This window comes from Amblyraja radiata, chromosome 23 (assembly GCF_010909765.2).
Source record: "Amblyraja radiata isolate CabotCenter1 chromosome 23, sAmbRad1.1.pri, whole genome shotgun sequence".
Classification (NCBI taxonomy): domain Eukaryota; kingdom Metazoa; phylum Chordata; class Chondrichthyes; order Rajiformes; family Rajidae; genus Amblyraja; species Amblyraja radiata.
This window is the reverse complement of record NC_045978.1, coordinates 39,982,807-40,010,232: the sequence shown is the minus strand read 5'-3', so window position 1 is coordinate 40,010,232 and position 27,426 is coordinate 39,982,807. Positions and strand designations below refer to the sequence as shown.

The following is a 27,426-nucleotide window of genomic DNA, read 5'->3' as shown; positions in this document are numbered from 1 at the left end:
CTACTCGATCATTCAATCATGGCTGATCTCTGCGTCCTAATCCCATTTTCCTTCCTTCTCCCCTTCACCCTTGACACCACCATGTGGCGCCAGCAATTGCTGCCTCGCCAACAGTCTGTCTGTCCCCTTCCTTCTTTGTTGTGTTAAATGGATGTTTTTAGTGTTCGTTAGCTTGTTTTATGTGGGGCTGGGGGAAACTTTTTAAAAATCTCTTACCTCGACGGAGATGCGATTTCTGTCCATATCGAATCCCTGTCCGCACTGCGGCCGAACATCGAGGAGCTCGTGGTCTCTGGTTGGAGACCGACTTCGGGAGCTCCAAGCCGCAGCAGCTTCAATCGCCCCGACGCGGGAGCTTCGATTGCCCTGACGCAGGGGCTTTGACTACCGGCTGCGGGGGCTTCGATCGCCCTGACCGCGGGAGAAAAATGAGGGAAGAAGATGAGACTTTATTGCCTTCCATCACAGTAAGGAATGTGGGCAATCCGCTGTGGTGGATGTTTATGTTAACTTTTATGTAATTGTGTGTCTTGTTGCTTTTGGTTGTATTGTAATACAAACATCACTGTACCTTAATTGGTACGTGACAATAAAAGACCGTTGAAACCTTTAATCAAGAATTTGTCTATCTCTGCCTTAAAAATATCCACAACCCTCTGTGGTAATGAGTTTCACAGATTAACTACCCTCTCACTAAAGAAGTTCCTCCTCACCTCCTCTCTAAAAGAGCGCCCTTTAATTCTGAGACTATGACCTCTGGTCCTATACTACCCCACTAGTGGAAGTATCCTTTCCATAGCCACTCTGTCTATGGATGTCATTATTCTGTAAATTTCAATGAGGTCCCCCCTCAACCTTCAAACTCCAGCGAGTTTCACTCATTCCTGGAATCATTCTTGTAAACCTCCTCTAGACCTTTGCCAGAGCCAGCTTTCTTCCTCAGATATGGGGGGCCAAATTTGCTCACAGTACTCTAAATGTGGCCTGACCAGCACCTTAAAGAGCCTCAGCATTACATCTCTGATTTTGTATTCCAGTCCTCGATATAAATGCTAGCATTGTATTTGCCTTCCTGACTACTGATTCAACTTGCAATTTAAATTTTTCGGAGTATTGCACCAGCACTCCCAAATCATATAACCATATAACAATTACAGCACGGAAACAGGCCATCTCGACCCTTCTAGTCCGTGCCGAACACGTATTCTCCCCTAGTCCCATATACCTGCGCTCAGACCATAACCCTCCATTCCTTTCCCGTCCATATAACTATCCAATTTATTTTTAAATGATAAAAACGAACCTGCCTCCACCACCTTCACTGGAAGCTCATTCCACACAGCCACCACTCTCTGAGTAAAGAAGTTCCCCCTCATGTTACCCCTAAACTTCTGTCCCTTAATTCTCAAGATATGTCCCCTTGTTTGAATCTTCCCTACTCTCAGTGGGAAAAGCTTATCCACGTCAACTCTGTCTATCCCTCTCATCATTTTAAAGACCTCTATCAAGTCCCCCCTTAACCTTCTGCGCTCCAAAGAATAAAGCCCTAACTTGTTCAACCTTTCTCTGTAACTTAGTTGCTGAAACCCAGGCAACATTCTAGTAAATCTCCTCTGTACGCTCTCTATTTTGTTGACATCCTTCCTGTAATTAGGCGACCAAAATTGTACCCCATACTCCAGAATTGGCCTCACCAATGCCTTGTACAATTTTAACATTACATCCCAACTTATATACTCAATGCTCTGATTTATAAAGGCCAGCACACCACAAGCTTTCTTTACCACCCTATCTACATGAGATTCCACTTTCAGGGAACTGTGCACAGTTATTCCCAGATCCCTCTGTTCACCTGCATTCTTCAATTCCCTACCATTTACCATGTACGTCCTATTTTGATTTGTCCTGCCAAGATGTAGCACCTCACACATATCAGCATTAAACTCCATCTGCCATCTTTCAGTCCACTCTTCCAACTGGCATAAATCTCTCTGTAGACTTTGAAAATCTACTTCATTATCCACAACCCCACCTATCTTAGTATCATCTGCATACTTACTAATCCAATTTACCACACCATCATCCAGATCATTGATGTACATGACAAACAACAGTGGACCCAACACAGATCCCTGTGGCACCCCACTAGTCACTGGCCTCCAACCTGACAAACAACCATCCACCATTACTCTCTGGCATCTCCCATTCAGCCAATGTTGAATCCATCTTGCTACTCCACCATTAATACCCAACCATTGAACCTTCTTAACCAACCTTCCATGAGGAACCTTGTCAAAGGCCTTACTGAAGTCCATATATACAACATCCACTGCTTTACCCTCATCAATTTCCCGAGTAACCTCTTCAAAAAATTCAAGAAGATTAGTCAAACATGACCTTCCAGGCACAAATCCATGTTGACTGTTCCCAATCAGACCCTGTTTATCCAGATGCTTATATATATTATCTCTAAGTATCCTTTCCATTAATTTGCCCACCACTGACGTCAAACTAACAGGTCTATAATTGCTAGGTTTACTCTTAGACCCCTTTTTAAACAATGGAACAACATGCGCAGTACGCCAATCCTCCGGCACTATTCCCGTTTCTAATGAAATCCTTTTGCACCTCCGATTCCTAGATTCTCTCTCCAATTAGAAAATAATCTACGCCTTTATTCTTATTACCAAAATGCATGACTCTGAACTTTGCTATACGGAATTTCATTTGCCACTTCTCTGCCCACGCTCCTAACCTGCCCTTCCTTCAGCAGAGTCCTTGCTTCCTCTACACTGCCTGCCCATTCACATGTCTTAGCGTCAACTGTAAACGTGGCCACAAAGCCTTCAATCCTTTATCCAAATCATTAATATACAACGTGAAGAGAAGCAGCCCCAGCACCAGCTCTTGCAGAACTCCACTAGTCACTGGCAGCTAACCTGACAAAGCGCCTTTTATTGCAGCAGTGTGTTAGTTTTTCAATTTGTTTTGTTTTTTTAGTGTCTTAATGTGTGTTTTTAATGTCTCTCTGTGTGGGGGGGGGGGGGGGATAAGGCGGAAACCGCCTTGGTCGCCTCCTCCATGGAGAGGTGACTTTTTCCATGTCGCCTCCCCCGTGGCCTAACAGCAAGGATCAGTGCGGCCTTTCCCGGACGTGCCCGGGGTTCAGCTGCGGGCGCAGCGAGGACGCTTTCGTCGAGGAGCGGGCGAGCCCTCGCTGGAGGGGAGCGCACCGTTCCCTGGCCCGCGGCAGCCTGAAGCCGCGGTCTGCGGAGCTCCAGCTAGCGCAGCGTCCGCAGCCTGGGATCCCGCGTTGGGGACCCTGGAGGAGAAGATCTACGACCACCGGCCCACGGCCAACTTCTACCGCGGGCGCGGCAAGGACTCACCATCCGGGGCGCGTTCCCTCGCCGGGGACCCCTGGAGAGAAGCTCCGACCGCCGGCCCTGCAGTCTGCGGTGCTTCTGGCTGCGGCACGGCGGGGACTTTAGATCTTTGACCGCCGGACTTCGACCGAAGCTTACCTGGACTTACCTTGTCTGAACATCTGGACGCCTGCCGCGGCGACTGCGGTGGGAAAATGGAGGAGGACTGGCCAAATGTTGTGCCTTCCACCACAGTGATGAATGCTGTGGTGGATGTTTGTGTTAAATATTTATTGTGTATTGTGTGTTCTTTTTTATTGTACCGCTGCTGGCAAATTCATTTCGCTTGCACTTTATGTGCAAATGACGAATAAAACTTGACTTGACTTATCTGTGCTAGTATCATCCCTTTAATACCATGGGCTCTCATCTTCCCTAGCTGCCTGACGTGCGGCACCTTATCAAAGGCCTTCTGAAAATCTAGGTAAACAACATCTACAGCCTCCCTTGTCTGTCCTGCTACAGCCCAAAGCAGGAAATCATTCCCCCACCAGGACTCGAGGATCTGAGCTGTGGGAGATGCTGGGCAGGCAAGGAATTTATTCTTTGGAGCGCGTTGATTTTATAGAGATGTATAAAATCATATGGGGAATAGATCAGGGTCTTTTAACCAGTGTCAAGGAATTAAGAACCAGAGGACATGGGTTTAAGGGTTGAAGGGAAAGATTTAATTGGAATCTGAATGGCAACCTTTTCCACAGGTGGGTGTATGGAGAGAGCTGCCAGATGAGGTAGTTGAGGCAGGGACTATAACAACATTTAAAATACATTTGGACAGGAGCGTGATTTGGACAGGAGGTTTAGAGGGATATGGGCTAAATGCTGGCTGGCATTGGCAAGTTGTGCCGAGCGACCCGTTTCCGTGCCGAATAACTCCATGACATTCACCCCCACAAACCCCCCCCCCCCACTGCTTTGTTTCCGTCTCTGATTGAACTCCACCCATCTACTTTAGCTCAATGATAGACAAAAGTGCTGGAGAGACTCAGCGGGTGCAGCAGCATCTATGGAGCAGAGGGTCTGAAGAAGGGTTTCGGGCTGAAACGTTGCCTATTTCCTTCGCTCCATAGATGCTGCTGCACCCGCTGAGTTTCTCCAGCACTTTTGTCTACCTTCGATTTTCCAGCATCTGCAGTTCCTTCTTAAATACTTTAGCTCCATTGTCCTCACCAGTGAAGCAACTGTGGCCTCCAGTTGGAGCCCAGACACACACTGGCATCGGAAAGTAAAAGGGAAAGTAACTTGGAGAGAGGGTGCAGAAAAGATTCACAAGGACGTTGCTGACACTGACTGGCCTGAGTACTGCACGGAGGCTGCATTGGCTGGGACTGTGTTCCTAGGAGATTGAGGGGTAACTATACATTTAAGGGAGGCATGGATAGGGTAGAGTAGCAGTTATTTCCCCAAGGTAGTAAGAATAAAGCCAGCGGGCACAGGTTTAAGGGGAAAGATTTATAGAGGGACCCGAGTGGCAGCTTTCACACAGAGGGTTGTGGGTATGTGGACCAAGCTGTGAGGAAACAGAGCAGGTACTATAACAATGTTCACCAGACATTTGAACACTTGTACGGACAGGAAAGGTTTAGAAGATTATGGGTCAAACACAGGTGAATGCGATTAGCTATGATGGCCATTTTGGTCAGTGTGGGCCTGTTTCATGTCACATAATGGAATGAACATTGGGTTTTATAAGGTTCAGCATCTTTGCCTTTTTAATGGAAGCACAAAACAAAGAGCTGGGTTGCTTTTCTGAATTGACGCAGCTCGAGCCGAGCTGGGCTGTTAAGGTGCCGACAGAGGCACCGTTTCAGACGGCCTGCCTGGTTCCGGGTGATCAGCATGCCTCAGGTGGTGACAGGGATTTCACCGTCCTGGTTCCAAGGGCAGCTACAGCACAGCCACGCTGCACATCCACTCACAAACCCCAGGCTGCAGTGGAGAGCAGCAGCTGCGGGCGGCCCCGTGGTTTTGCTGCCACGCAGGTTCCTGGCCTGTCCATTCTCTGTCAGCACAGAGGCCCCATGACCCTGGGCCTTGCAGGAGGGGCGCTCAGAGCGGGGTGAGGTGTCGGGACCGCACTGCAGCCTCACTGCCCTCCTTTCACAATCTGTCCTTTCCAAACCGATTCCGCATAAAACCAGCCAAATGCAGCTTGTCCCAGGATAACAAGACACGATGGGCTGGAGGAATGCAGCAGGTTGGGCAGCACCTTAGTTTAGAGATACAATCAGGAAACAGGCCCTTCGGCCCACCAAGTCCACACCGCCATTGATCACCCATTCACATTAGTTTGATGCTATCCCACTTTCTCATCACACTGGGGACAATTTACAGAGGGCAATTAACCTACAAACCCATGTTGTTGGAATGTGGGAGGAAACTGGAGCACCCAGAGGAAGCTCACGCGGTCACAGGGAGGACGTGCAAACTCCACCCAGACTGCCCAGGGTCGATTCCGGGTCTCTGGCACCGTGACGAAGCGGTTCTACCTGCTGCGCCAGCGTGAAGGGTCAGGGCCCCTCCGCAGCCAGACGACCCAACCCGTAATGTGGCCCGACCACTCGCCCCACAGACGCTGCCTGATGCGCCGATCTCCTCCAGCACTTTGTTGAGCTGAAGATTGCAGCATCTGCGTTCCCTTGTGTCTCCCATCTCAGGAAAGAACCAGCTACACTTCTAAAGCAAACTGGAATAGCGACCTTCGAACAATCGCACTGGGTGATAGTGAGAGCGGGAAACATTATACAAAAATAAAGACAAGCTCGTTCAACTTTCCGTGGTTTTTTGTTAAACTTTACAAAGAATTTCTACATCTTTTATCAACATTTACATCTGTACAAAGCGTCGCTCAGTTCACACTCAATGATTCCAACAATGCAGACTGCAGCGTGAAACATTGCGGAGAAATCACATCCCTTCCACACCAGGCCAGTCTGGCTGGCCAGCCACCACTTGGCTGGATGCATCAACTTTAGCAGCCGTCCCGACTACAACGCTAGCTGCTAGCCGAGTGTATGGGACAGAACTGCACCACCAATGAAATATGAATTTATATTAATAAATAGCACTTAAAAAATGAACAATCCAAAAAAACTCAGCTCTAGCCCATAATTGGATATGCACTTTGTAGCAACATCAGACTGTGGGTAACAGGGAGAAACCGCGGACATTGAACCTGATTATTGGTGTTGGTGGAGTGCGATCGGGCGCAGAATCAATCAGTGCACCAACTAAAGATGGAAGGCATTGCGTTATGGAGAGGCCGACCTGTCAACTGGTCAGATGGTGCCTGGTGTATGTAGTTACAGACGAATGGGTCAGTTAATGTTTCACCGTTCCTCAATAGTTACAGCAGACTATACAACCCAACCAAGGTCTCCTACCTCAGTCCCGATAACAGCTCAGTCCCATAAGACTCAACGTTCCACCCAAACGCATAAAGGAACTCCTCAGCACCCCTCCAGCCACCGTCTCTGCTCATGTCACTCCCCATGGAGTTGGGGAGGTTTCAAACTTTGACTACATTTTCACCGAGTTGTGGAGTTGAACAGGTTCAGCTGTTGAAGGTGGACAGAGTGACCAGGCTCCCCGGCGACCAAGGGCAGCAGAGACCAGGGGCGGCCCCTGCTTCACCCCTCTGACACCAGCCATCACCTGCCCCCAGTACAGGTGTGGCCGTGAGCCCAGGGCACCGTGAGTCACACCTGACAAACCAACAACAGTGGGTGGGTGGGCAGTGATGGCTTCCTGCCCTCACTTCATCCTTAAACCAGCTCATCCGCGAGTTACTAATGTGCGAGACCCGTGCCACAAAACTAAAGCTGCTGCAAACTGCCCACCAGCCCCAAACGTGGCCTAGTAATCTCAGTCATGGGAACAAATGTCGCATGAAGTTGGCTCAGATTTTCCAATTAGTGTAAACAAAACAAAGGGATTGGTGCAGCCGTGCACAAGGAGATTCCCACACACCGGAACGCTGCTGCATTCCCAAAGCCTCCCAACACCTGGTGCCCTGGGCAACATCTCAAAGCCCATGCAACCCTTCAGCCGTTGTCAACCTGACATGGTTACCGATAATACTGCAAACTTCAGCACAGACCCATCTCCTGCTCACTCCCAAGTCACCAGCTTCCCCTGTGGCGGTGGTGGCTGAGTGACGAGGATACTGACCTGTGGCAGGCAGGCTGGGTCTGGGCCAACGCTACACCAGGCAGGCAAGGCTAACACTGTTCAAACATGCTTGGTCCTGGTGCCCAAGTCACAGCCGCTTCCAACGCCAGTCACCCTCACAGCTTCAGAAATGACACTGATGAAGATTCACAAAGACTCAGTAATGTGGACATTCAAGACTTGACCAAACAACTAACAAAAAAATGTTTTAAGGCTGTTTAACTATTGTAGATATTTTGGCCCCCACTTATTTCAAAATACATTGAAATATTTGAATCCCCTGTAGATGAACAAAACCATGTTCGTTCCCTTCTCTCTGTTGCATGTATTGTGTAATAAAATGACACTAGTACATTAAGATCTTTGTCCGTTTGGCTTTAGATGTCCTGCTTCTCTCACCACCAATAACACCTCTGCTTGTCCAATGTCTCTGTTCAAAGATGCTTTGAGTTAAAAGGATGTGTCTTGGTGTGAGTATTGGCCAAACAAGTCACCGTTCAACACTGCAGAATGAGGAGTTGCTCGCCCAGTGTCCTCGCCGCCTCTGCCTTTCTTTGCTGAGGTCCAACGTATGGGTATACGTACACAGGCTGGGCTGACAAAATGGCACATCACAGACATGAATGAGGCATTGCAGGAACGATGTGCGGTGGCAACTCCCAGTTCACCAGTGGAAACACCACGTACGACAGGGTTCACATTCCAGCCTCTCCAGTTATCCTTCCCACGGACGGAAGAGCCCAGCCTCATGGACAAACAGCGCTGGTGAACCAGCCCCTCACACCCACTCCTGCACCGAGCGCTTGCTGACCACCAGGTTCTGCTGGGAGCCTTTCTGCTTGAACTGGAAGATGGTGTAGACCAGCACAAGGATGCAGAGGGAGAGGATGCAGGGGATGACCACGGCAATGGCGTTCACCGTGCTGGGCACGTCGTTGATCTGCACCATGATGTCCACATCGTCACTCGGCCGGTGGCGGTCACGGTTCGAGTCCCCGTCTTTGGCGTTGCAGCCCATCCAGTCCCGGACTATGGAGCGGGGATATCCCGGCTCCACCACCAGCCGCTGGTTGTCAAATTTCCAGTACTGCTTGCCCTTGTAAAAGTACGTGTAGGCTGGGAGGAGAGAGAGACAGTGTTAGACTCTGTCCAACCCACACTAACCCTGGTCCCAGTGACCTGCCCACTGTTGCCCAGCGTTAGAGTGCGGACCCCTGCCTCTCGGTCTCATGGGCACGGTGCAAGGCCGACTTAGACCCAGGGGCAGACTGGCACAGCATGGTGAGAGAGCAGCACCAGCTCAGTTTTGGGCACCAATGCAGCAGACAGCACGGGCATGATGGGCCAAATGGCCTCTGGTGCTGCTGGGGATCACTGCCAGTGTTGGCACAGGTGATGAGCTTCGCACTGCCTCGGCTGCACCAAGGACTGTTGTTTTGCACCATATTGTTTTTCTAATTTATTGCACTTTTAGTTTATTGTGTTATGAGTGTTGTACATAGACCAGTTATTCTGCTGCTAGTTAGAATTTCATTATTCTGGCATTACTTATGGCAATTAAATCATGGATTCTGGACTCGAAACGCAGGGAGCCGTGCTCGCCATCACCCGCGGCCGGACTGGTCACTGGACCAGGGTTAGTGTCACAGGGACCGGGGTCAGTGAGGTCACGGGGACCGGGGTCAGTGAGGTCACGGGGACCGGGGTCAGTGAGGTCACGGGGACCGGGGTCAGTGAGGTCACGGGGACCGGGGTCAGTGAGGTCACGGGGACCAGGGTCAGTGTGGGAGCCGTGCTTCACCATAGCCCAGGGCGTTGAGGTCAGACGTTGTTGGCACCGGCGTTGGGCAGTGACCCCCACCGGCCGTTCCCGTGACCCCTGGGGTTTGAGTTCAGGACCACAGTGTCGGCGAGGCACAGGTCACAGTCGGACACGGTTGGGGTCACGCACAGCCCAGAGGTCATGGCCCAGGGTCAGGGGTCATGGCTATACCCCACCTCCGCTCGGTGCCACACTCACTTCATTCCCCCACCCTCCGCTCGGTGCCACACTCACTTCCTTCCCCCACCCTCCGCTCGGTGCCACACTCACTTCCTTCCCCCACCCTCCGCTCGGTGCCACACTCACTTCCTTCCCCCACCCTCCACTCTGTGCCACACTCACTTCCTTCCTTGCTGATGAAGGCTCCCTGCGGGGCCTCGGGGATCCCCTTCCAGATAGTGATGGGTTTGGGGTAGCCGGGGTCCGACGCCTGGTTCTCCTCATTGTACCTCCAGTACCTGTGGAGTAGAGACCACCTCAGCACACGGCACCTTGGCCTGCTGCCCCCCACCCACTCCACCACACCCCACGCCCGGGTCTCCTCCTTGTACCAGTGCAACAGACACAGCCTCAGCAGTCAGCGCCCTGCAGCTGCTGCCAGCCCCACCCCACTCCCCCCCTGCCCCCCAACCCTGTCCCTCCCGCCACCCCCTCCCCACAGCTCTGCCTGCTCCAGGGATCACCCCAGCACCCCTTCACCCATCTCTGCCCTCCCTGCCCCATCCCTGGTGGAGGAGGGGGGGGGGTCCTCAGAGCTGACGATTCACATTGTACAACATACATTCCACAAACTGAAGAAAGGGGTCGGAGTATCGGCCCTGGCCTTGACTGGACCCCGCACCCTGGGAGCTCCGTGCAACGTGGACCCCCGTCCGTCCGTCCGTCCATCCCAGCCCCCTCCCCACCCACAGACCACAGACCGAACACACCCACACACTCTCATCCAGTAACACGGCCGGCTTGGGGTGGGGGTGGGGGTTGCTAAAGACAGCAAGGGGAAGGGTTGGAGAAAGAGAGAGAGAGAGAGAGGCAGCAAGCAGGAGGGGTGGGGAGAGAGGGGCATTAAGAGAGAGATGTGGCGAGAGAGGGTGGGGAGAGGGGTAGGGGTGGAGAGAGACAGAGGGGCATTAAAGGAGGCATGGGGAGACAGGGGCAGCAAGGGAGAGCGGTGGGGGAGAGGGGGTCAGTAAGCAGGAGGGGTGGGGAGAGGCCATTACTTGTTTCCTTTGAAGAAGTAGGTCTTGCCAGCGGGTTCCCAGCGCAGGGCGGTGTCGATGCCTTCCCGCGGCAGCCCCTTGCCCAGCTGCAGCAGCCCGTGGGGGTAGCCCGGCTCTGCCGTCACCTCCTTGAACACCCAGTACTTGTCCCCTGTGGGGGCAGCAGCCAGTCAGTCACAGTGCGGGGAGTGAACCACTGCCCATGACCCGTCCCGTCACCCCTCCCCTCCTCACCCCCTCCAACCATCACCCCTCCCCCTGCCCATGACCTCTCCCCCTCTCACCATCTCCCCCGTCCCACCACCCTCCCCCTCATCATGGACCCATCAGCTCCTTAAACACCCATGATTTAACCTTGGTGGGAGGTAGCCGGTCAGTCAGTGTGGGGAGTGGTCAATGACACCCCTTCTGTGTGAGGAGTGACCCCCCCCCCCGCCTGTCTCCATCCATCGCTGCCTGCCTGGGGCAGGGGCTCTTTAGCCCGCAGCGATTTAGCCGTCTTTCACCCACTGATCGGGTTGGGGGACATTGGGGGACGGGCAGCTAGTGTCTGTGTGCTGGGGACACAGGGCGGGGGGGACGGAGCGACCGGGACAGGGAGGGAGCGGGACGTGTCTCACCTTTAAAGAAGACAAACTTGCCGTCGGAGCGCTCGTAGGCAGCGTCGATGCGAGTGGGCAGACCTTTCCAGAACTGGTCGATCTGCATGGGGTACCCCTCCTGCACACGCTTGTTGCGCAGGCGCCAGAACCAGCGATCCTGCAACCACACACGCAGATCACTGTCGCCGCTGCCCCATGCACGTCTGCAACCCCCCTCCCCCCAGGCCTCACACTGATCCTCGGTACCCCGCAGCTCCCCCGCCCTCTGCACATACAGCGCATAATCCTCCAGTATTTCCGCCACCTCCAACAGGATCACACCATTAGTCACATCTTCCCATCTCACCCCTTTCTGCCTTCCGCAGAGACCATTCCCTCCACAACTCCCTGGCTAACTCATCCCTTTCCACCCAAACCACCCCTTCCCCAGGTACCTTCCCCTGCAACCGCAGAAGATGCAACACCTGTCCCCAGACCTCCTCCCTCGACTCTGTCCAGGGACCCCGACAGTCCTTTCAGTTGAGGCAGAGGTTCACTTGCACCTCCTCCACCTCATCTATTGTATCCACTGTTCTAGATGTGGACTCTTATACATCAGTGAGACCAAACGCAGACTGGGCGATCGTTTTGCGGAACACCTTCGCTCAGCCTGCCTGGACCAACCTGATCTCCCGGTTGCCGGATGCTTTAATTCTCCTTCCCATTCCCACATAGACATTTCATATTTTGCTTGGGTAGTTTACAACCCAGCGGTATGAATATTGTTTCCTCTAACTTCAAGTAACCCGTGCATCCCTCCTCTCTCCATCCCTCCCCCCACCCAAGTCGCTCTTCTAGCTTCAAAGTCATCTTGTTCAGTCTCATTGTCTGTAACTCGTTTTCACCTCGCCCGCAGCTAACTGAAGAAGGGTTTCAATACACAATAGGTGCAGGAGTAGGCCATTTGGCCCTTCGAGCCAGCACCGCCATTCAATGTGATCATTGCTGATCATCCCAAATCAGTACACCGTTCCTGCCTTCTCCCCATATCCCCTGACTCCGCTAATTTTAAGAGCCCTATCTAGCTCTCTCTTGAAAGCATCCAGAGAACCTGCCTCCACCGACCTCTGAGCAGAGAATTCCACTGACTCACCACTCTCTGTGAGAAAAAGTGTTTCCTCGTCTCCGTTCTAAATGGCTTACTCCTTATTCTTAATATGGCCCCTGGTTCTGGACTCCCCCAACATCGGGAACATGTTTCCTGCCTCTAGTGTGTCCAAACCCTTAACAATCTTATATGTTTCAAGTGGGCAGAAACGTTGCCTATTTCCTTCGCTCCATTGATGCTGCCTCACCCGCTGAGGTTCTCCAGCATTTTTAGCCTGTTCCATTTATCATCGTTACTTTTTTGCATATCTTTCATTCATTTGTTCTATATCTCTCTCTATATATCACCGTCTAGAGGTTTAGAGGGATATGGACCAAACGTGGGCAGATGGGATTAGTGCAGATGGAGCATGTTGGTCAGCTTGGGTACGTTGGACCAAAGGGCCTGTTTCCGTGCTGTGTGCCTCTATCCAACCACGTCATGTGGGGAGATTTGTAAAGAACAAATACTGGCTGCTCCTTCAACCTCCAGCAAGCCCACCGACCTCCAAGATTTATCAGCCACCATTCCCTTTCCCCGAACCCCCACTGACTCGTTCAACGCTCTCATTCCCCAGGTCCCTGCTGCCATTATTGATAACGGGTGCAACTGTTTACTGCGACGTGGACAGCAAGACCACAACCCCATGCGGCACCAGCACCCATGTGCACCTGCGCATCCTGCAGCCCTACACTCTGCAACATGTCACCGTGCCGTCACTGGTCTACGTGCAGCGGCAGCTCAGCAGCACCTCCTCCTGGGCACGGGGCACGCCATCAATAGGGAGCACTGAAACAGGCCCTTCAGCCCACCTCGTCCAAGACTATCTCCTCACGTTTGACCATGTCCCTTTGGCCACCTTTCTTATCCATGCACATGTCCAAACTTCTGTCAAATGATTGCAATCATTTGATGTACAATCTTACCTTGCACCAAACATTATTCCCTTATCATGTATCTCTACACTGTGAATGGCTCCAATGTAATCATGTATTGTCTTTATGCTGACTGGATAGCCCGCAACAAAAGCTTTTCACTGTACCTCGGTACACGTGACAACAAACTAAACTGTTGTTGTGCTGCCTCTTCTGGCAGCTCATTCCATGTTCCCACCACCCTTGCTGCCTTGTGGTGTGTAGAAGGTCCCGACCCAAAACATCACCTATCCTGGTTCAGTGTATGAAGGAACTGCAGATGCTGGTTTTACACCGAAGATATACACAGAATGCTGGAGAAACCCAGCGGGACAAGTCGCATCTGGGTAGAAGGAATGGGTGACATTTTGGGTCGAGACCATTCTTGAGACTGTCTATCATGTTCTCCAGAGATGCTGCATTACTGACCCGCTGCATTACTATTGTATGTTTTTCAGTAGCTGGCACCTGTGGTTCCCTGTGTCTCCCTGCTGACCGTAGGGAAGTCGATCGAACACTAGGCAACGTTGCTCACCTTGAACACGAACATCTCTCCCCGGAACAAGGCGATGGTGTTGAAGTGTCCATCACAGATGTTGGGCTTGGAGCCAGGGTAGGAGGGTCTCTCTCCGGAGGGCGGTCTGGGGGGCCGGGGCTGCCGCTCGTGCTTGCGGTCGGACGTGGAGTGGATCCTGCGGACCGTGAGGGTGGGCAGTGGCCGGGTGGGAGCCAGTCTCTCAGTGGGTGGGCCTGTAGAGTGGATAGGCAGCGTTACAGGCCAGGGGCTCTCTGGATAACACCGCTCCCATAGCCCACCCACCCGTGACGCCCCCCCCCCCCCCCCCCACCATCCCTTCCCAGGGAGATGAGATTGGCTCCGGGGAGACCCCTGCCCCAGCCTGGCCCCCCCTAGCTGGGGGAGGGGCAACGTCAGCATGTAGATGACCAGATGGTGTGACGGGCCAGAGAGAGGAATCACTTCAGGCTAACGGGTCCATCCAGGGGCACTGGCTAGTCGCCACCCAGCCGTCTGTCTGTCTGTCACGGGGAGACCCCGGGCCGAGAGAGATGGGGAGGGAGTGGGTGTAACGCAGCTGATTAGAGTGGGTTACAGTGTAGAGCATTGGGGTAGATGGGCTGAGCGGCCTCTGCGCCATTAGACACACCCCTCAGGTGCCCCACTGCTCAGGAAGTCCAGACCCTCCTCCACACGTCACCCTCACCGCTGTGCTGACTCAGTCACCGCAGCAGTGGCGCATACAATGCGGGCGCAGGAGCGGTGCAGCCATTTGGAGGGGGGGGGGAGGAGACACAGCAGCGGTGCAGCCATTTGGAGGGGGGGGGAGGGGACACAGCAGCAATGCAGCCGGAGGAGGCAACAATAATGCAGCCAGCCAGAGCTGCAGTAAGGATCACACAGGGCTGCAGGGACAGCCAGCAGCTTTGCAGCCCCAATGCAGCAGCGGGCTAGATCTGCAGCGACGGTGCACAGGGCTGCAGGAAGAGCCTGCGGTGGCAGTGACGGGGTCATGCACCACCCACCGTAGATCTTCTGGATGCCCTGCAGGTCGTCCTGCGGCAGCTTGAACTTCTCTGTGTCCATGTACTGGTAGAAGGGGGCCATGATGGCACTCGGGTCATTGGAGTGCTCCAGCCCCAGCGCATGGCCCAGCTCATGCACTGCAACCAGGAACAGGTCGTTACCTGGGGGGGAGAGAGATGGGGGAGAGATGGGGGAGAGGGTGGGGAGAGAGGGTGGGGAGAGAGGGTGGGGGAGAGGGTGGGGAGAGAGGGTGGGGAGAGAGGGTGGGGAGAGAGGGTGGGGAGAGAGGGGAAGAGAGAGGAGAAATAATCCATCTGCCACAGGCACCGTGGCCAGCCCCTTGACCACCACACCGACCACCAATCCTGGACCCCCAGGGACACCAGACCCCTCCCCCGCACCCACAGACCATGCACCCCAAACTTCGGTTTACATTTTGAGCCTCTTCTATCAATATCTCCTCATCTCAAACTTTACATCTTTTCTTCTCTGGCCTTGATCAAATATCTGCATATCGACACCTCCACCCCTCACTGGTATCCACCTATCACTTAAGATAGATGCAAAATGCTGGCGTAACTCAGAGGGACAGGCAGCATCTCTGGAGAGAAGGAATGGGTGACGTTTTGGGTCAAGATTTCGGGTGGGCGGCGCGACCGACGTCGCAGCGGCCTCTGCAGTCCGTCTGTCTTTTTTTTATTTTTTTGTCCCGTTGAGGGTATAGTTTGTAATAGGTTTTTAACTGTGTATGTGTGGGGGGGGGGGGGGGGGGGGGGGTGGGTGGGGGAAACTTTTAAGTCTCTTCCCTGTACAGGGACCCGACCTTTTCCCTGTCGGGTCTCCATTGTCTTTGGGGCCTGGCGCCGTGGAGCGGCCTCCAACCGGAACTACCTGGGGGCTCCAGTCGCGGAGCTGCGGACCTACCATCGTGGAGCTGGCCGGCTTCGGAGCGTGGAGAGCTGCGGTGGTGCGCGGCTGCGACCCGACTCCGGTAGATGGTGACACCGGGAGCGCGCGGGTCCCCGGTGGGAGACCGCTTTACGGGGCACCGGCAACGGCGACTTCTCCCGCCCGAATTGCGGGGTTGAAAGTGACCTGGAGCGGGGCCTTACATCGCCCGGCGCGGCTTAAACAGCCGCGGGACTTGCTAGGGGCCGCCGGGGGCTTTGACTTTGACATCGGGAGAAGAATGGAGAGCAGGGGAGAGACAAGACTTTGCCTTCCATCACAGTGAGGAGGAGATTCACTGTAATGGATGTTTGTCTAAATTGTGTTGGTGTGTGTCTTGGTTCATTTCTTGTATGACTGCAGAAACCAAATTTCGTTTGCACCTCATGTGAGGTTCAAATGACAAATAAATGGTATTGTATTGTATTAAGACCTTCTTCAGACTGAGTCAGAGGATCGGGAGGCACAGAGATATGGAAGGGTAAGGTGTCAAAACATGGATCAAAGCAGGCGATGGTAAAGAAAATTGTACTGTAGAATGGTTCATTACTGGCTATGGAGAAGGTGACAATGAGGCAGACAAACAGTAAAATGTAATCAGGACGGTGAAACTAGTGGGAGAACTAGGAAGGGGGATGGATGGAGAGAGAGAGGGAAAGGAAGGGCTACTTGAAGTTAGGGAAGTCAATGTTCATACTGCTGGGGTGTAAACCACCCAAGCGAAATATGAGGTGCTGTTCCTCCAATTTGGGCTGGGCCTCTGACAATGGAGGAGGCCCAGGACAGATTGGGAATGGGAGTTAAAGTGCTGAGCAACCGGGAGATCAGGTAGGTTTAGGCAGACTGAGCGGAGGTGTTCAGTGAAACGATTGCCGAGCCTGCGCTTGGTCTCACCGATATACAGGAGTCGACACCTGGAACAGCGGATACAGTAGATGAGGTTGGAGGAGGTGCAAGTGAACCTCTGCCCAACCTGAAAGGACTGTCGGGACCCCTGGACAGAGTCGAGGGAGGAGGGACAAGTGTTGCATCTTCTGCGGTTGCAGGAGAAGGTACCTGGGGAGGGGGTGGTTTTGGTGGGAATGGGATGAGTTAACCTGGGAGTTGCGGAGGGAACAGTCTCTGCAGAAACCGGAAAGTGATGGAGATGGGAAGATGTGACTAGTGGTGGGATCCCATTGGAGGTGGCGAAAATATTAAAGGATTATGTGCTGTATGCGACGGCTGATTGGGTGAGGACTAGGGGGACTCTGTCTCTGTTGCGACTGGGGGGAGGGGGAGCAAGAGTGGAGCTGCGGGATACTGAGGAGACCTATCCTCCTATCACTTGCCAGGCTTTGTCCCACCCCCACCTCTCATCCAGTCGAAGAAGGGCCCCAATCCGAAATGTCACCAATTGTATATGGACACATAAAGCTGGAGTAACTCAGTGGGACAGGCAGCATCTCTGGAGAGAAGGAATGGGTCGGGACCCTTCTTCAGACGGATATCAGGGGAGTGGGCGGTACAGAGATAAAATGTAGTCGGAGACAGTAAGACTGGTAGGAGCACTGGGAAGGGGTAGGGGTTGGGGCGAGAGAGAAAGAGAGTAAAGGCTACTTGAAGTGTAAGCTATCCAAGCAAACTATGAGGTGCTGTTCCTCCAATTGGCGCTGGGTGACGTTTCGGGTTGAGACTGAAGAAGGGTCTCGACCCGAAACACCACCCATTCCTTCTCTCCTGAGATGTTGCCTGAACCGCTGAGTTACTCCAGCACTTTGTGTCTATCTTTGGTTTGAACCAGCACCTGCAGTTCCTTCCTACACATGTCACCCATCGTTCTCGGCACCATCTTGTCAAGCAGCATCTCTGGAGAACATGGATAGGTGACGTTTCAGCTCAGACCGTCTTCACACTACAGTTCTCCAGTGATGTTGCCTGAACTGCTGAGTTCATCCAGCACTTTGTCTTTCTTTTGCAAACCAGCATCTGCAGTTGCCCGGATGTCCAGCACTCCAGGAGGCCAGGATCAGGGTCCATACTCAAGGCACTACGTGGGAGAGGGTCAGGGAACATTCACTAGGCTCCTGACGCAGGGTCTTCACCCAAAACCTCCTCTCTCCCTCTGCCTCCACAGATGCTGCCTGACCTGCCCAGTTACTCCAGCACTCTGCTCTTTGCTCCAGATCCCAGCATCTGCAGTTCCTGTGTCTCCACAAGGTGGTTTCTGGGAGGGGGTCGGGACCGGGACATAAGGGGGGGGAAGGATGGGCTACAAGTGGGGGAACGGGCCGTTTCACTCGAACAAGGGAGGCCCAAGGGTGACGCTGTGGAGTTGTATAAAATCAAAGGGACCACAGCTAGGTAGAGAGTCACTGTTTATTCTCTAGGATAAAACTAAAGGGCACAGGTTTTAGGTGAGGGGCAGGTTCCCCCAGCACAAGGCTCGCTCGGGGCCCGGCCGCCAGTCTCTCGGGATCCCGCTCCCCACGACCCCAGTGATGCATTGTTGGCCCCGCTCTGCCAGCGAGCTGAGCCATCATGCACAGGGAGTGTCTCACAGACACAGGGGCTGATCAGGGGGAGTGAAGCACACACACACACACACACAGGGCTTTGTGCAGAGACCTCTACATGCAGGGCCGCCACCTCAGCTGCAACTCAATGCCAGGCAGACACAGGCACGGGCTGAGGAGAGTGGCAGACGGAGCCATGCTCAGGGGGTGACTGGGAGCACTAGAGGGAGAGAGGGAGCAGGGAAGACGGGTGGACAGTGGGGACAGGCAGAGGCTGGAGTGGGGCCCAATGGCTATACCCAGGGCAAACGGAGACTGCTCCGTATGAAGGTCCGCACGCCCCGGAACTCTCTGGAAGCCACTGGATTGACCCACAGGAAACCCAGGCGAGGACAAGTCCCCAGAGTGTTGCCGTCACTGGGGCCAGGCTGAGGCAGACACTGCATCAGGGCAGTGGGTTGCCGAGAGGAACACCTTGCACAAAGTCCACAGTTTCTTGTTGTCCTCAGTAAGACCAAGGTAAGAGTGTTACTTTTATGACTGTCGTAGAGTTATAGAGAGATACAGCGTGGAGACCGGCTCAAGTTGCCTACACCGGCCAACGTGTCCCAGCCACACCTGCCCACCTTTGGTCCATATCCCTCCAAACCTGTCCTATCAATGTACCTGTCTAACATTCTTAAATGTTGCGATAGTTCCTGCCTCAACTACCTCCTCCGGCAGCTCGATCCACTGTGGTAGAGATGGGAGAAGAGAGCAGGGTGAGCCCGGGGTGAGGAGTTTTAACACAGATGGCGCTCGAGGGGCTAACGGAGTCAAGGGATATGGGGTGAAGGCGGGCACGGGTTACTGATTGTGGATGATCATAATGAATGGCGGTGCTGGCTCGAAGGGCCAAATGGCCTCCTCCTGCACCTATTGCCTATGTGTCTAGAACAGCAGCAGGCGTATCTTCGAGGGCGAGGGTCAACTGGGGAATTTAGGAGCGACATTCAGAGATTTTTATTAGGTGAAGGTTTTAAGGGATGTGGACCCAAGCCAGTCATGTGGAGTTAAACTGATCAGGGAGAGTCGAGCGCATGGAACCAGACCCTTTGGCCCATCTTGTACATACTGACCAAGGTGCCCTCACGTGCTAGACCTAAATGCCTGTGACTGGTCCATTTCCCACCTCTGGCAGCCCGATCCAAATGCCCACTCCATGTGAACATCATGCGCCTCAGGTCCTTTTAAAATCTTTCCCCTCTCCCCTTCAGTGCCCTTCGGTTTTAGACCCCCCACACCCAGACTAGGGACTGTGTGCGCTACCCTGGGGGTGAGACATGTACGGGGCAGAGTGTAACATGACCAACACTGAGCCCGAGCACCTCCCACCCTCCGCCCCCTCTCCCCCCCTCCTCCTCTCCCCCCTCTCTCCCTCCTCCTTTCCCCCAACTCCACCCCTCCCTCCCCCCTCCTCCTCTCCCCCTCCCTCCCACCCCCCTCCCGATGGGTCGAGGCTGAACGATGGGTGGAGGAGGCCTCGAGACCACTGTCCCCGTCACCCCCATGATGAGAGCAGCGAGTCAGTGCTTGGTGGGGGCCGTACCCCGGTGAGCATGACCGTCATCTGTGGGCCACCACGACCGAACGCTGGCACAGTAACCAAACGGTGGCATCACGGCAGCATCGAGACGGAACGTGGGCACCGAGACGGAACGCGGGCACCGAGACGGAACGCGGGCACCGAGACGGAACGCGGGCACCGAGACGGAACGCGGGCAGAACGTCGCTACCGCGCGGCACTGGGGCGGAGGCTGCTCTCACCGTCGTGGTTGGAGTTCCCCAGCGTCCAGGGCTCGTCGGAGTCGAAGTGCGTGTCGCCGCCGATCCCTGGCCCGGGGAAGTAAGCGTGGGCCAGGAAACCCCCCTCCCCATCGAATGGGGAGCTGTCGCCATGGAAACCAGACGCAAAGAAGATCATAATGTCTGCTTCCTTCTTGCCACTCTTGATATCGTGAAAGGGAACCTCCTGGAAGCTCAGCGGGGTCACATCCTGCCAAACCTGGAAGGCACGGCCGATCGCCCGACGTGTCTCACCCTCGCCAACCTTGGGCGTGAAGTTGTTGATGCTGCCGGGACAGCGGGAACAAGGGTTACACTGGCCTGTCCAACCCACCGCCACCCCCCACCCTGTTCCCCACCCCACCTTGGGCGTGAAGTTGTTGATGCTGTGGGGAGGGTGGTGCAGGAGTTACAGTGGGGAAACTGCCCCCCCCCCCCCCCCCCCCCCCCCCACCACCATCAACAGCTTCAGCAGGACCCTGGGCCCATGGGGTGGGGGAGTCGACATCGCAGGGTGCTGCGGGGAGGAGGGACGGAGGAAAGGGGAGGGGGAGGGGATTACCTGTAGGTGATGTGCTTCTGTCTCCACTTCTGGCCAGTCAGGGCGTAGCGTTTGCTCCGCTGTCTGCGGCTGATCCGCGGCTGGTCACTCACCCCGCACCGTGGTCTCCTCATCCACCTAGACCAGCACAGGCTGCTCACACCGTGCCCACAGACCCCACCCTCACCCCCAGCCCACCCCACACTCACCCCCAGCCCACTCCACACTCACCCCCCCACCCTCACCCCCAGCCCACCCCAACCCCCACCCTAACCCCCACCCTCACCCTCAGCCCACCCCTCACCCCCAGCCTACCCCACACACACCCTCACCCCACCCTTACCCCCACCCCACCCTCACCCCCAGCCCACCCCAACCCCCACCCTAACCCCCACCCTCCCCCCCACCGTGGTCTCCTCCTCCACCTATAGCAGCACAGGACATCCCCATAGCCCCTTCAACACTCCCTCTCTCTCCCTCCCCACACCCCCTCCATCACCCCATCCCCACAGCTGGAGGGTGACACACACGTGTCTGGGTGTAATGGCCACATGCGGTGATCCACCCCACCTCCCCTGGAGTACTCACTCGATGGTGGCCTGGTCCAGGATGCCGGTGACGGGGATACGGTAGAAGCGCTGCATGGCTGCGATGGCGGCCTGCATGGAATGCGCCGAGCGCAGCGCCGAGGTACGCAGCTCATCGGGCAGGAAATACCCGTACGTCTTCAACCAATTCTGCCAAAGACAACCGGCATGGTGGTGAGCGGACCCCACAACACTCCCCTCTTCTCACCCACACCCCCTACATCTCAACTGCCCTCCCCACTACTCCCCCCCATCACTACCCGCACCCTCCCCCACTCCTCCTTCATACGTCCCCCACCCTCATATCCCCACTCCCCTCAACATCCCTCACCCTTCTCCATTCCTCCCCCCACCCCACACCCCCTCCATAACACTCCCCCCCCCCAGATCAGTCCCCACTACTCCCCCTCCACAACAGTCCCCTCCTCACCCCTACATATCCCCTTCCCCACCCCCCTCCCCAAGGCAGCCGCTCCTTCCTCGATGCCCAGACCCACCCCCTGCCCACTGCTGGGCGAGCCCCATCCTCCATGGTCGTAGCCAGGGGCAGTGTGGGCACCCCGTCAGTCTCCAGCACCCACTCTGCACAGAGGGGTGCAGGCAGGGAGGGAGGTCTAGGGCTGTCTGCTGGGCTGTACCCGCTGGCTGACCCGACATGGACCGGCACGGACATAGCATAACGTCAGGAGGAAGGAAAGCTCAAGGTACAGAGAGTCAATCATGGCAGCTACACGAGTGTCACTGTCCTGCTGATTAATGTTACTGTTTGTACGCCTCGTTGTCACCTTCGCCTCAGCCAACAATGAACCGTTCTACATTTCCTTGATCATCGTTTGCTTTGATCTGTGTCGGAAGGGACTGCAGATGCTGGTTTAAACCGAAGATGGACACAAAAAGCTGGAGTAACTCAGCGGGACAGGCAGCATCTCTGGAGAAAAGGGATAGGTGGCGGTTTGGCTCGAGACCCTTCATCACTCTGAAGTAGAGTCTTGACCCGAAACATAGAAAATATGTGCAGGAGTAGGCCATTCGGCCCTTCGAGCCTGCACCGCCATTCAATATGATCATGGCTGATCATCCAACTCAGTATCCCGTACCTGCCTTCTCTCCATACCCCCTGATCCCTTTAGCCACAAGGGCCACATGGAAACTTTACCCATTGCTGCTCTCCAGAGATGCTGCCTGTCCACCGCTGAGTTACTCCAGTGTTTTGTGTCTATTGGGCTACGCAGGTGATGGTGGAGGGCTGGTTTGTGGTTGGAAGCCATTAACTGGAGGTGTAGCACAGGGATCAGTGTGACCACCATTGTTTGCCATGTACACAAGGCCCACAGCAGGTCATGTCAGCTGGACAGCCGGCATCACAGGAGGCAGCGGGCCATGGATGGAGAGTTTCACTGTGACCACTGGTGTCACACAACGGCCATTGCTGGGAGCTCCGGTTTGTAATCTGTGTAAATGGTCTGGACGCAAGGTGGGTAGTCTGATGGGTAAATTTGTGGATTAATCAGAAGTTGCAGAGCTGTTAACGGCAGCGGGGGGGATTGTCAAAGGAGCCAGCAGGAAACAGATCCGTTCAAAATATGGGCGGAGAAATGACAGATGGAGTTTAATCTGGACAAGAACGAGGTGTTGCAGTTTTGGAGGTCAAATGAAATGCAAGAGCAAAATGTACAGTACATGCCGGGACTCAACAGCACTGATGTACAGAGGGATCTGCCGGTACCGCCATAGCTCGTTGAAAGTGGCAACAAAGCTAGATGAACTGCTAAAGAACTGGTATGTTTGCCTTCAACAGTCGGGGTATGGGGAATAAGTCAGGAAGTCATGATGCAGCTTTACATGACATGGCAGATGCAGTATAATGTGGATAAATGTGAGGTTATCCACTTTGGTGGCAAAAACAGGAAAGTAGACTATTATCTGAATGGTGGCCGATTAGGAAAAGGGGAGATGCAACGAGACCCGGGTGTCATGGTACACCAGTCATTGAAAGTAGGCATGCAGGTACAGCAGGCAGTGAAGAAAGCGAATGGTATGTTAGCATTCATAGCAAAAGGATTTGAGTATAGGAGCAGGGAGGTTCTACTTCAGTTGTCCAGGGCCTTGGTGAGACCACACCTGGAGTATTGCGTACAGTTTTGGTCTCCTAATCTGAGGAAAGACATTCTTGCCATAGACGGAGTACAGAGAAGGTTCACCAGGCTGATTCCTGGGATGACAGGACTTTCATATGAAGAAAGACTGGATAGACTCGGCATGCACTTGCTAGAATTTAGAAGATTGGGGGGGGGGGGGGGGGGGGGGATCTTATAGAAACTTATAAAATTCTTAAGGGGTTGGACAGGCTAGATGCAGGAAGATTGTTCCCGATGTTGGGAAAGTCCAGAACAAGGGGTCACAGTTTAAGGATAAGGGGGAAGTCTTTTAGGACCGAGACAGAGAGTGGTGAGTCTGTGGAATTATTTGCCACAGAAAGTAGTTGAGGCCAGTTCATTGGCTATACTTAAGAGGGAGTTAGATGTGGCCTTTGTGGCTAAAGGGATCAGGGGGTATGGAGAGAAGGCAGGTATAGGATACTGAGTTGGATGATCAGCCATGATCATAATGAATGGCGTTGTAGGCTCGAAGGGCCGAATGGGCTACTCCTGCACCTATTTTCTATGTTTCTATAGCTAAGCCGCATTTGGAGTATTGCATGCAGTTCTGGTCACCCCATTTGAGGAAGGATCTGCAGGCTTTGGAGGGAGTGCACAGGAGGTTTGAATGCTGAAGACAAAATGCTGGAGTAACCCAATGGGAAAAGCAGCATTTCTGGAGAGAAGGAATGGGTGACCTTTCACAGACCCTTCTTCAGACAGCTGTCACCCTGAGTTACTCCAGCATTTCCGCCTATCTTCAGTATAAACAAGCATCTGCAGTTTATAAAATGATGAGAGATGTAGATAGTGTCGTACAGTCGTACAGTGCCCTCCATAATGTTTGGGACAAATAGTCTGAAGAAGGGTTTCGGCCCGAAACGTTACCTATTTCCTTCGCTCCATAGATGCTGCTGCACCCGCTGAGTTTCTCCAGCATTTTTGTGTACCTCCCATAGTTTATTTATTTGCCTCTGTACTCCACAATTTGAGATTTGTAATAGAAAAAATACACGTGGTTAAAGTGCACATTGTCAGATTTTAATAAAGGCCATTTTTATACATTTTGGTTTCACCATGTAGAAATGACAGCAGTGTTTATACATAGCCCCCCCCCCCCCCCCCCATTTCAGGGCACCATAATGTTTGGGACACAGCAATGTCATGTAAATGAAAGTAGTCATGCTTAGTATTTTGTTGCATATCCTTTGCATGCAATGACTGCTTGAAGTCTGTGATTCATGGACATCACCAGTTGCTGGGTGTCTTCTGTGCTGATGCCCTGCTAGGCCTGTACTGCAGCCATTGTTAGCTTATACTTGTTTTGGGGGCTAGTCCCCTTCAGTTTTCTCTTCAGCATATAAAAGGCATGCTCAATTGGGTTCAGATAGGGTGATTGACTTGGCCTCTCAAGAATATACCATTTTTTAGCTTTGAAACACTCCTTTGTTGCTTTAGCAGCATGTTTGGGATCATTGTCTTGCTGTAGAATGAACCACCGGCCAATGAGTTTTGAGGCATTTGTTTGAACTTGAGCAGATAGGATGTGTCTATACACTTCAGAATTCATTATGCTACTACCATCAGCAGTTGTATCATCAATGAAGATAAGTGAGCCAGTACCTTCAGCAGCCATACATGCCCAGGCCATAACACCCCCACCACCGTGTTTCACAGATGAGGTGGTATGCTTTGGATCTTGGGCAGTTCCTTCTCTCCTCCATACTTTGCTCTTGCCATCACTCTGATATGTCAATCTTCGTCTCATCTGTCCACAAGACCTTTTTCCAGAACTGTCGTTGCTCTTTTAAGTACTTCTTGGCAAACTGTAACCTGGCCATCCTATTTTTGCAGCTAACCAGTGGTTTGCATCTTGCAGTGTAGCCTCTGTATTTCTGTTCATGAAGTCTTCTGCGGACAGTGGCCATTGACAAATCCACACCCGACTCCTGAAGAGTGTTTCTGATCTGTCGGACATGTGTTTGGGGATTTTTCTTTATTATTGAGAGAATTCTTCTGTCAACTGTGGAGGTCTTCCTTGGCCTCCCAGTCCCTTTGTGATTAGTAAGCTCACCAGTGCTTTCTTTCTTCTTAATGATGTTCCAAACAGTTGATTTTGGTAAGCCTAAGGTTTGGCTGATGTCTCTAAAGGGCCTGTCCCACTTGCCGATTTTTTCAGCTACTGCCGGTGTCATTTCAGGGTCGCAAAAAGATTTTGAACATTTCAAAATCCAGCGGTGACAAAAAAAATGTTGCGACACTTGCGGAAACACCGTGCGTCAATACGTCATCACGCCGCGTCACGCCGCGACTTTTTCAGTTACCTGATACGTCAACCAATGATGTAGGCAGTCGCCGAAAAAAATCACCAAGTGGGACAGGCCCTTGTTTTATTCTTGTTTCTCATCATAATGACTACTTTGACTTTCATTGGCACAACTTCGTTCCTCATGTTGATAAACAGCAGTAAAAGTTTCCAAAGGTGATGGAAAGACTGGAGGAAAGGCTAGGTGCTGAGAGCTCTCTTATTAAAATGGCCTTTAATAAAATCGGACAATGTGCACTTAAATAACGTGATTTTTTTCTATTACAAATCTCAAATTGTGGAGTACACGGGCAAATAAATAAATGATGGGTCTTTGTCCAAACCGTTTTCCCCCCAGAGTGGAAATGTCAAAAACTAGAGGGCATGGCTTTAAGGTGAGAGGGGCAAAGTTAAAGGAGATGAACAGCAGGCATTGTGACTGGTTTGATTTACACTCAACACCTTCACACGTTGAACCCCCACTCTACCCCCTCTCTAACCCCCCCCCCCCCCGGTGCTGCAGGGCTGTGTGGGGGTATCTGAACTCTGGGAGTCATGCCCCTTATCCCCTCCACTCCCCTGGTGCTGTAGGGGTGGGGGTGGGGGTGGGGGGTCTTTGATCCCAGGGGCCCAGCCTCACACACATGAAGGCCTGCGTTTGCTGCCTTGCCAGTGGTCACCATGGAAACACTCCAATCATTCATCAGATCACATTTACATTCAGGGTCTCCAGATGCTCCCCGCTGCCTGGGGGCTGTCTCTCTCTCCCTGGGGGCAGGGGACAGGGGGCGGGGGGTGCTAATGCCACCATGTGTGGTGGCATGGTGGCATCCCGGGTATGTCGCCAGATCCGGAAAAGTCGGCGTACCCTTTGGGACGACTTTGGGACGACAGATGGCACAATGGGCTAAGTGTTCGGCTGGCAACCGGAAGGTAGCCGGTTCGAATCCCGCTTGGAGTGCATACTGCCTGTGTGTGAATGTGTGTGAGTGATTGGTGGTGGTCGGAGGGGCCGTAGGCGCAGATTGGCAGCCACGCATCCGTCAGTCTGCCCCAGGGCAGCTATGGCTACAGAAGTAGCTTACCACCACCGAGTGTGACTGAGGAGTGAATGAATAATGCGATGTAAAGCGCCTTGAGTATTAGAAAGGCGCTATATAAATCCCATCCATTATTATTATTATTATTATGTGTGTGGGTTTGGGGGGTGCCCCTGTGTGTCGTTGGGGGGGGGCAGGGGGGGGGGGTGCCAGTGCCACCCCTGTGTGTGGGTTTTGAGCGGGGGGGGGAGTGCCCCTGTGTGTGGGGGGAGGGGCTGCTCGTACCACCCGTCCGTCAGGCGAGTGGGGGGGGGGGGGGGGGGGGGGTGTCAGTGCCTCCGCTCTGTACTTTAAAAAATCAAAAATAATTTATTCGATTATTATAAAATATATTTGCAAACCATAACAGTGGTAACACACTGATCACCATAATACAAAATCACCAAATTATCTAATCACTAAATTTTCAACTAACTATATCACCATCCTTACTAAGGATACATTCCCGGAAATCCCCCAAGCGTCCAAAGATGAGGATGGGACGTGCCCGCTGGCTCAGCCTCGGCAGCTGTGCCTGCACATCGCAGGGTTACCATCCATAACCCCAGCCTCAACGACCTCCTCTGGCAGCTCATTCCATACACCCACCATTCTCTGTATGCAAACGTTACCCCTCAGATTCCTATTAAATTTCCCCCCTCACCTTGAACCTGTGACCTCTGGTTCATG

At 53.4% G+C, this 27,426-nt stretch overlaps 1 protein-coding gene across 1 annotated transcript in view; it reads right to left on the bottom strand.

Annotated features, from left to right (window-relative positions):
• Positions 1 to 6,193: 6,193 nt before the first annotated feature.
• Positions 6,194 to 27,426, bottom strand: part of mmp24 (matrix metallopeptidase 24) — a 35,279-nt gene continuing 14,046 nt past the window's right edge. The window contains exons 2-10 of the mRNA XM_033042091.1: positions 21,216 to 21,364; positions 20,649 to 20,765; positions 20,069 to 20,373; positions 14,819 to 14,980; positions 13,812 to 14,026; positions 11,255 to 11,393; positions 10,635 to 10,785; positions 9,760 to 9,875; positions 6,194 to 8,711 (exon numbers count right to left, since the gene is read on the bottom strand). Coding sequence (XP_032897982.1) covers positions 8,374 to 8,711; positions 9,760 to 9,875; positions 10,635 to 10,785; positions 11,255 to 11,393; positions 13,812 to 14,026; positions 14,819 to 14,980; positions 20,069 to 20,373; positions 20,649 to 20,765; positions 21,216 to 21,364 — 1,692 coding nt within the window. The 3' untranslated portion in view covers positions 6,194 to 8,373. The remainder of the gene's footprint in view (positions 8,712 to 9,759; positions 9,876 to 10,634; positions 10,786 to 11,254; positions 11,394 to 13,811; positions 14,027 to 14,818; positions 14,981 to 20,068; positions 20,374 to 20,648; positions 20,766 to 21,215; positions 21,365 to 27,426) is intronic.